We start from the raw sequence: 10,000 nt of genomic DNA, 5'->3' as shown, positions 1-10,000 counted from the left end.
AGAAGAATGAAAATAGAAAAAAAGGAGGAAGAGGTGGAAGGAGGAGGAAGAATAAAGAGAGGAGGAGGGTGACGAGAAGAGGGAAGGGAATAAAAAGAAAAAAATGGGAGGTGGAGAAATAGAAAAAAGAGAAAGAGGAACTAGAGAAAGGGGCGAAAAGGAGAAGAAAGGAGGAGGAGGAGGAGGAGGAGGAGGAGGAAGAGGATGAAGAGAAAAGGAAGAGAAGGGTGAAAAAGAAGGAAGGAAGAGGAAGAGGATGAAATGGAGACGAAAGAAAAAAGAAGAGGAGAGAGAAGGAGAAACAGGAGGAGGAGGAGGAGGAGGAAGAGAAGAAGAAAAGGAAGAGGAGGATGAAAAAGAAGGAATTAAGAGGAAGAGGAGAAATGGAGACGAAAGAAAAAAGAAGAGGGAAGAGGAGGAGAAACAGAAGGAGGAGGAAGAGGAAGAAGAAAAGGAAGAAAAGGGTGAAAAAGAAGGAATCAAGAGAAAGTGGATGAAATGGAGACGAAAGAAAAAAGAAGAGGAGAGAGGAGGAGAAACAGGAGGAGGAGGAGGAGGAGGAGGAAGAAAAGAGGAAGAGGAAGAGAAGGGTGAAAAAGAAGGAATTAAGAGGAAGAGGATGAAATGGAGACGAAAGAAAAAAGAAGAGGAGAGAGGAGGAGAAACAGGAGGAGGAGGAGGAGGAAGAGGAAGAAGAAAAGGAAGAGGAGGATGAAAAAGAAGGAATTAAGAGGAAGAGGATGAAAAGAAGACAGAAGATAAAAGAAGAGTCAAGAGGAGAAACAGGAGGAGGAGATAAGAAGAGGAGGAGGAAGAGGAAGAGGATGAAGAAGAAGATGGGTTAACTCCTCGCTGTGTCCGCCTGCTGAATGATGAAGGAGGGTGAAAATGGGGATCATGAGGCAAGTTATGAGAGTCAGAGGAGCCTTGAGGTATGAAGGAGGAGGAGGGAGGGAGAAGGATAGTTGGAGGAGGAGGGGGAGGTGAGGATGGGGTGCAGAAAGGGACAGGAATTATGTAGCGAAGAAAGGGCAAGGTCATGGAGGGTGTGTGTGTGTGTGTTTAGTGTGTGTTTAAATAGACGTGGAGAAAGGGAGGTAAAAAGAGAGAGGAAGAGAGAGAGGGAGAGAGAGATTTGGGTATTTTAGAGGTAAGGAGAGAGAGAGGAAGAGAGAAAGAAAGAGAGAGATTTGAATATGGTAGAGGTAAGGAGAGAGAGAGAGAGAGAGAGAGAGAGAGAGAGAGAGAGAGAGAGAGAGAGAGAGAGAGAGAGAGAGAGAGAGAGAGAGAGAGAGAGAGAGAGAGAGAGAGAGAGAGAGAGAGAGAGAGAGAGAGAGAGAGAGAGAGAGAGAGAGAGAGAGAGAGAGAGAGAGAGAGAGAGAGAGAGAGAGAGAGAGAGAGAGAGAGAGAGATAAGATGCAGAGGAGAGCAGGAATGGTGCGAGGGAGGAGAGAGAGAGAGGAGGGAGGGAAGGTGGATGCAGGGTACTCTATGTGTGGAGGGGAAGGGAGGGGACGGGTATAGAGTGGAGGGGTGGAGAGGGGGATCTGCATGTCTGTTCACCCTCTTGGGACTCCACCACTCAACCGACAACCCTTAGCTGCGTTCTGGCGAGGCTCAGCAACCACATCACAATCTAGAGCATTTGTTGACCAAGGGCGGAGGGCGGTGCTGAGCGTGGACACGAACACACGCCAAATGAACATACTGGGCACCGACAACGCGCCTTCGAGAACACCTGTGGCTTTGTGGTGTTGGGGGGGGGGGGGTAAGGCAGGAGCGTGTGGGTGGGGGGGGGAGGGACAGGAGGGAGGGGTGCTCAGTGTGTGTGTGTGTGTGTGTGTGTGTGTGTGTGTGTGTGTGTGTGTGTGTGTGTGTGTGTGTGGTGCAGAAGCCTTGTCAAACTATCACTAGGCTCATAAAACTATCCACGGAAATACTAACACAGCCTCTAGGAAAGCCTTACAAAATATGTGTTACTGTAAGCCCCGGAATGCTTGAGTGAGTGTGTGTGTGATGTTAAGTGTGTGTGCGTGTGTGCGTGTCCCCTAAGTACCCACATGACGAAGGAGGACACGATGGCCGCCTTGGGGAGGGTCATCTGCAGGAGTAGCTGGGACGGCTCTGGGCGGGAGTTAAACATCCTTGTGGCCACGTGGGTCACGACGTATCGGTGCTCCACGCTGGCCTCCACCTCAACGTCCGTCACCAGGCCCTCGGCAGTACCAGCCTGTGGACACCAAGAGGACGGGGCTGTTAGAGTGGACCTGACTTGCCATGTTGCGCAGAGGGGGAGAGGGGAGAAGAGGGGTTACTTTGTGGGGAGAAGGGAGAGATAGGGTCTGGGGGAGAAGGGAGATAGGGGGTTACAGGGGAGAGAGAGAAGGTGTGGAGAACGGGAGAGAAGGGAGATAGGGTGTGGGGGAAAAGGGAGATAGGGGGTTACAGAGGAGAGAAGGTGTGGGGGAGGGGAGAGAAGGGAGATAGGGTGTGGGGGAGAGAAGGAGAGAGAGGGGGGTGGGGGAGAGGAGAGAAGGGAGATATGTGTGGGGAGAGAAGGAGAGAGAGGGGGTTACAGGGGAGAGAGCGGGGAGAGAGAAGGTGTGTGGGGGAGGGGAGAGAAGGGAGATATTGTGTGGGGAGAGAAGGAGAGAGAGGGTGTGGAGGAGAGGAGAGAAGAGAGATATGTGTGGGAAGAGGAGGAAGAGAGGGAGTTACAGGGGAGACAGAGGGGAGAGAGGGGGTTTCAGGGGAGAGAAGGGAGAGATACATAGTGTGGAGGAGAGGAGAAAAGGGAGATATGGTCTGCGGGAGGGGAGTGAAGTTGAGGGGGAGAGACTGGCCGAGGGACGGTACAATTAGAGAAGGGTAAAAAACAGTCCCTGAGTGGCTGGTGATCTCCCCACACGGCCGGCCCGCGCTGCGCCTCTCACGTCAAACAGCCTGGCGTGTTAAGTGTGCCCTGAGGGGAAGGTGAGGCAATGTAAACAATCTCAGGAGTAGCCGAGTAAACAGCACGTGCCGCGGACAAGCGCTGCAACGCCGAACAGCCCCGGGGGAAACGCAGGACCTGATTCTGACACGCTTCCCCGCTTACACACAGACACATTTGACAGGGCTTTCCTAGGGTTTTGGGGCATTTCCAGGGGTACTTGTATGACCCTGGTGGTAGTTTGACCCTTCTTCTGTTACCCTGGGACTGTATTCTCAAACGCTTCCCCGCTTACACAGACACATTTGACAGGGCTTTCCTAGGGGTTTGGGGCATTTCCAGGGGTACTTGTATGACCCTTCTTCTGTTACCCTGGGACTGTATTCTCAAACGCTTCCCCGCTTACACACAGACACATTTGACAGGGCTTTCCTAGGGGTTTGGGGCATTTCCAGGGGTACTTGTATGACCCTGGTGGTAGTTTGACCCTTCTTCTGTTACCCTGGGACTGTATTTTCACACGGTTCACGGCTAAAATCCTCACACATTTGACAGGGGTTTCCTAGTGGTTTGGGACATTTCCAGGGGTACTTGTATGACCCTGGTGGTAGTTTGGGCTATATTTTAAGACACCATCGCTTCTCACATCGACTATTTCTAAAGGTCAAAGAGGGGATCAATCGGGTCTTTATGTGTGTTTTTTAAGGTTCATGGCACAGAAGAAGGGTCAAACTACCACCAGGGTCATAAAACTACCCCTGGAAAGGCCTACAGCTCCTACGAAAGCCATGTCAAATATGTGAACTTGGGCGACGAAATGTTTTAAAATACGACCCCAAAACGCGTCTTCTGTACCCTGGGAGTCTATTCTCAAACGCTTTGGCTCCTGTTACGACAAATTTTAATGGCCACATAAAAGATTCTCACACGCTTCGCCGCTCACACCTTCACACATTTGACAGGGCTTTCGTAGGGGTTTGGGGCATTTCCAGGGGTACTTGTATGACCCTGGTGGTAGTTTGACCCTTCCTCTGTACCGTGAACCTAAAGAAACACTCATTAGAACCCGACTGACCCCCTCTTTGACCTTTAGAAATAGCTGATGTGAGAAGCGAAAGAGTCTTATAATACCAACCTATGGGTCCTGGATCCTAAAACAACACTCATGAAAACCCCATTGATCTCCTTTTCGGCGTTTGATAATAGTTTTTTTTTTTTTTACAGCAGAGGAGTCAGTTCAAGGACATAAAAAAAAGGTAACAAATGTGAAAAAAAAGCCCGCTACTCACTGCTCCTATAAAGAGTTAACCCGGTAGCTGCGGGGGTCGTGTTTCTTAGGTTAGGTTAAGTTAGGTTAGGTTAGGCTAGGTTAGGTTAGGTTAGGTTAAAGGCCCCTCTAAGTAAAATAATGAGAAAGAATCATCACTCACGCAAACCAGTTCAAAATATATATCAACGCATGTGTGATCAGTTTATGCAGCATCTATTTTATGAGGTTTATATCATGGCAGAAATTTGGCCCGCCGCTGGTACACGGTAAAGCCACAAATTTGGCCCGTCGCTGCTACCGGGTTGGAGTTGACGTGAGAGGTGGAAGCTTCTGAGAATACCGACACTGGGCTTGGAGTGTGGCATGCGGGGAGTTGAGGGGACAGGGAGCATGCGACGTGGCCAGAAACGACGTCCTCAATTGACCGAGGCGAGGAGCGGCGTTACCAAAGCGGGGCAGCACATTCCTGGCGGCGGGCGTGGCGGCGGCGGGCGGGCCAGAAACGGGTCGTATCATAAGACATTTCGTCGCCCAAGAACACCTATTTGACAAGGCTTTCGTAGGAGTTGTGGGGATTTTCAGGAGTAGTTTTATGACCCTGCTGGTAGTGTGAACCTTCCTCTGTACCGTGAACCTAGAAACACCTATTTGACAAGGCTTTCGTAGGAGTTGTGGGGATTTTCAGGAGTAGTTTTATGACCCTGCTGGTAGTGTGACCCTTCCTCTGTACCGTGAACCTAGAAACACCTATTTGACAAGGCTTTCGTAGGAGTTGTGGGCATTTTCAGGAGTAGTTTTATGACCCTGGTGGTAGTATGACCCTTCCTCTGTACCATGAACCTAGAAACACCTATTTGACAAGGCTTTCGTAGGAGTTGTGGGCATTTTCAGGAGTAGTTTTATGACCCTGGTGGTAGTATGACCCTTCCTCTGTACCGTGAACCTAGAAACACCTATTTGACAAGGCTTTCGTAGGAGTTGTGGGCATTTTCAGGAGTAGTTTTATGACCCTGCTGGTAGTATGACCCTTCCTCTGTACCGTGAACCTAGAAACACCTATTTGACAAGGCTTTCGTAGGAGTTGTGGGCATTTTCAGGAGTAGTTTTATGACCCTGCTGGTAGTATGACCCTTCCTCTGTACCGTGAACCTAGAAACACCTATTTGACAAGGCTTTCGTAGGAGTTGTGGGCATTTTCAGGAGTAGTTTTATGACCCTGGTGGTAGTGTGAGTCTTCCTCTGTACTGTGAACCTAAAGAAACACTCATTAGAACCCGAGTGACCCCCTCTTTGGCCTCTAGAAATAGCTGATATGAGAAGCCAGAGTGTCTTTTAATACCAACCAGAGGGCTGTATTTTAAGACACCATCGCTTCTCACATCAACTATTTCTAAGGGTCAAAGAGGGGATCAATCGGGTTTTCATATGAGTGTTTTTTAAGGTTCATGGTACAGAAGAAGGGTCAAACTACCACCAGGGTCATAAAACTACCCCTGGAAAGGCCTACAGCTCCTACGAAAGCCATGTCAAATGTGTGAACTTGGGCGACTAAATGTTTTAAAATACGACCCAGAACCACGCGAGGGAATGCAGTGTTTATCGCGCCTCACAGGACCCGGTGCGGCGAACACGTCTGGCGGGGGTCTGTGTGTGTGTGGGGCACCGCGTCGCTACTTTCTCGCCGCGTCTTCGCTGACTCACACACGCAACACCTGGCCGCCGCGAGAGGTCAGTGCAGATTGCCAAATTATCGTACTCATCGCACTGCATTTTCGGAGTTTCTGACCGATAACTATAGCAAAAAACATCAACATCAACGAATAAGAGTTTTAACGCTAACTTTAATTTTCTATCGTTATTTGTGTAGGTACGAGAGTTTGAGGCTTAAAAATGTTAAATATAATGTGGTGAATACGATAATATGGCAAGGCTGGGTCAGTGCCAACGAGTCGTGCCCTGGAAGGCGGTGGCGGCGGCGGTGGAGGAAGAAGCGTGAGTCACCACCCGCCAGTCTACCCAACCAGCGGGATGTGCAACTCGACGAGGCATTCAAATAAGTATAAAAAAAAAAAAGACGAAGGGAGGATGGGAGGGAGGAGGAGCGAATCAGCCAAGTGGAGCGAAACTAAACCGGTTGTTGAAGAAGCCGCCCCAGCCCAGAGGTGACCCAGGCCCAGGGCACTTGAGGACCAGGGCGGCACGCGGTACACACAACACGGCGAGGGACGAGAAAGACCCGGCAGACAACTTTGGGGCATTTTCTTAAACATTTCAGCGCCCAATCACACGCATTTGACAAAGCTTTCGTAGGAGTTTGAAGCATTTCCAGGGGTAGTTTTCTGACCCCGGTGGTAGTTTGACCCTTCTTCTGTACCATTAACCTGAAGAAACACATATTTGACAAGGCTTTCGAAGTAGTTGTGGGCATTTCCAGGGGTAGTTTTATGACCCCGGTGGTAGTTTGACCCTTCTTCTGTACCATGAGCCTAAACCAATACTTATTACAACCATATTCTGTACACATTTCAGCGCCCAAGCATGCACACATATTTGACAAGGCTTTCGAAGTAGTTGTGGGCATTTCCAGGGGTAGTTTTATGACCCTGGTGGTAGTTTGACCCTTCTTCTGTACCATGAACCTAAGAAACACACATATTTAAGGCTTTCGTAGAGTTGTGGGCATTTCCAGGGGTAGTTTTATGACCCTGGTGGTAGTTTAACTCTTCTGTACCATAAACCCGAGAAACACACATATTTAAGGCTTTCGTAGAGTTGTGGGCTTTTCCAGGGGTAGTTTCATGACCCTGGTGGTAGTCTGACCCTTCTTCTGTACCGTGAACCTTAAAAAAACGCTCACAAGAACCCGACTGCTCTCCTTTTTGGCCTTCGGAAGCAGTTGGTGTGAGGGGCGGAAGGGTCTGACAATGCCGCCCTTAATTTTGCCCGACGCGACCGACAGCACGCGCGCGAGTCTCACCTTCAACGGAGCGGTAACAAGCGAAGTGAAACGAGCAAAAGGGAACTAATTAACACCTGCCACATAAATAAAGGTGTATATGGTAGCGCGAGATAAATGTTACGACGCTCGCTGCCACCTGCGCCATAACAATTCAGCAGAGATAGCCGTCCAGCGCCATAAAACATCTCGAAAGTCGCTTCTTAGATAATCCACTCTCAGAGGTTGTGTTCTCGGACGCTTTCGCCTCACACATCAACGATTTCCAGAGGCCAAAAGGAAGGTTACACAGGTTCTAATGCGTGTTCTTTTAGGTTCACGGTACAGAAGAAGGGTCAAACTACCACCAGGGTCATGAAACTACCCCTGGAAATGCCCACAACTCTACGAAAGCCTTAAATATGTGTGTTTCTTAGGTTCATGGTACAGAAGAAGGGTCAAACTACCACCAGGGTCATGAAACTACCCCTGGAAATGCCCACAACTCTACGAAAACCTTAAATATGTGTGTTTCTTAGGTTCATGGTACAGAAGAAGGGTCAAACTACCACCAGGGTCATAAAACTACCCCTGGAAATGTTGATAACTCTTATGAAAGATTTAAATATGTGTATTTCTTAGGTTCATGGTACAGAAGAAGGGGCATACTACCACCAGGGTCATAAAACTACCCTTGGAAATGTTAACTCCTACGAAAGATTTAAATATGTGTGTTTCTTAGGTTCATGGTACAGAGGAAGGGTCATACTACCACCAGGGTCATAAAACTACCCCTGGAAATACCCAAAATTCCTACGAAAGCTCTGTCAAATATGTGTGCTCGGGCGCTGATCTGTCAAACTACCACCAGGGTCATAAAACTACCCCTGGAAATGCCCACAACCCCTACGAAAGCTCTGTCAAATATGTGTGCTGGGGCGCTGATCTGTCAAACTACCACCAGGGTCATAAAACTACCCCTGGAAATACCCAAAATTCCTACGAAAGCTCTGTCAAATATGTGTGCTCGGGCGCTGATCTGTCAAACTACCACCAGGGTCATAAAACTACCCCTGGAAATACCCAAAATTCCTACGAAAGCTCTGTCAAATATGTGTGCTCGGGCGCTGATCTGTCAAACTACCACCAGGGTCATAAAACTACCCCTGGAAATACCCAAAATTCCTACGAAAGCTCTGTCAAATATGTGTGCTCGGGCGCTGATCTGTCAAACTACCACCAGGGTCATAAAACTACCCCTGGAAATGCCCACAACCCCTACGAAAGCCCCGTCAAATATGTGTAACTACTTAGGTGCCGATCTGTTGGAGTTAAGAGTATGACCCAATCAACGCTATACACCAAACCGGACCCGAACTCTGAAGCCCAATCTAACGCTCTCTCCTGAACTTTGCTGAAGAATACCGGGCGACAAATTAGACCTCTCTTGATGCACCCAACTCGACTTGCCTTGGGAGGTGAAAACAAAATAAAAATGGTGCCTAAGACTCTCAAATTTTAGGCGGCGTCACTTTTCACCCCAATAATCCTTCATTAAGAGAGAGAGGAAGGAGAAGGAGGAATGTGAGAGGCGAGTTTCTGGAGACAGCGGGAGAGGAGGGGGAGGAGGAGGAGGAGGAGGGTCGGAAGGGGAAACAGGAAGAGGAGGAGGAGGAAGAGAGATAAAGAGGAGAGAGATAGAGAGGGGCGTGAGGAGGAGGAGGAGGACGAGGAGAAGAGTCGGAGAACGGGAAACAGGAGGAACAGGAGGAGGAGGAGGAGGGCAGAGGAGGAGAGATAAGGAGTGGGTTGGGATGCTGTTGGGATAGTCTACGTTGAAAATGGGAGTGCTTGCAGTGACAGGGAAGGTGGGAGGGAACGAAGAGAGGTCAAAGAAGAGAGAGTGAGCTTGAGGGCATAGTGGGACGGTCGTGGGAGGCTGCAGGAGTGGGTAGGAAGAAGGGATGCTGTAGGGATGGTATGCAGTGAGAATGGGAGTGAATGGGAGACTGAAGAACTGATAACTCTTGCATATGGGATTAGGACAGCACAGGGATGAGAGAATGAAGAGGGACGGTAGTGGAAGGGGCTGTAGAAGTGGATAGGAAGAGGAACGTTGAAAGTAACCAGGACAGAGACAGACGGGTTATAGGGAACATGGATGGACAAAGAATGAAAAACTGATAACTCTTGCATATGGGACTAGGACAGCACAGGGATGAGAGAATGAAGAGGGACGGTAGTGGAAGGGGCTGTAGAAGTGGATAGGAAGAGGAACGCTGAAGGGATAGCTTGGGGTGAGAAGGGGACGATGAGAAGGTAGGAAGCGAGGTCAAAGAAGAGAGAGGTAGATTCAGGGGCATGCGAAACGTTGTGGAAGTCTGTGTAGGTAAGCTTGGTGGATAGAGGAGAGTCTGAAGGGTAAGAGGAGGAGAGAATAAAAAGACAGCTTGAGGGTATTGATGAACGGTATAGGAGGGCTGTGTGAGTAAGCTTGGATAGGGGAGAGTCTGAAGGGTAAGGCGAGGTCAGAGAAATAAAGACAGCTTGAGGGTATTGATGAACGGTATAGGAGGGCTGTGTGAGTAAGCTTGGATAGGGGAGAGTCTGAAGGGTAAGGCAAGGTCAGAGAAATAAAGACAGCTTGAGGGTATTGATGAATGGTATAGGAGGGCTGTGTGAGTAAGCTTGGTGGATAGGGGAGGGTCTGAAGGGTAAGGCAAGGTCAGAGAAATAAAGACAGCTTGAGGGTATGGAGGAACGATCTAGGAGGGCTGTGTGAGTAAGCTTGGATAGGGGAGAGTCTGAAGGGTGGAGTAAGGTCAGGGAGGAAAGAGCCGGCTGATACGTAACGGTTGGTCAT

At 49.2% G+C, this 10,000-nt stretch overlaps 1 protein-coding gene across 1 annotated transcript in view; it reads right to left on the bottom strand.

Moving 5' to 3' along the window:
• The window catches only part of LOC126996883 (inter-alpha-trypsin inhibitor heavy chain H3-like), a 142,362-nt gene that overhangs the window by 37,486 nt on the left and 94,876 nt on the right, over positions 1-10,000 (bottom strand). Inside the window, exon 3 of the mRNA XM_050857802.1 lies at positions 2,061-2,230. Coding sequence (XP_050713759.1) covers positions 2,061-2,230 — 170 coding nt within the window. The remainder of the gene's footprint in view (positions 1-2,060; positions 2,231-10,000) is intronic.

Source organism: Eriocheir sinensis, chromosome 11, assembly GCF_024679095.1.
Source record: "Eriocheir sinensis breed Jianghai 21 chromosome 11, ASM2467909v1, whole genome shotgun sequence".
NCBI classification, from domain to species: domain Eukaryota; kingdom Metazoa; phylum Arthropoda; class Malacostraca; order Decapoda; family Varunidae; genus Eriocheir; species Eriocheir sinensis.
The sequence above is the reverse complement of the archived record's forward strand: the minus strand, read 5'-3'. Positions and strand labels throughout refer to the sequence as shown.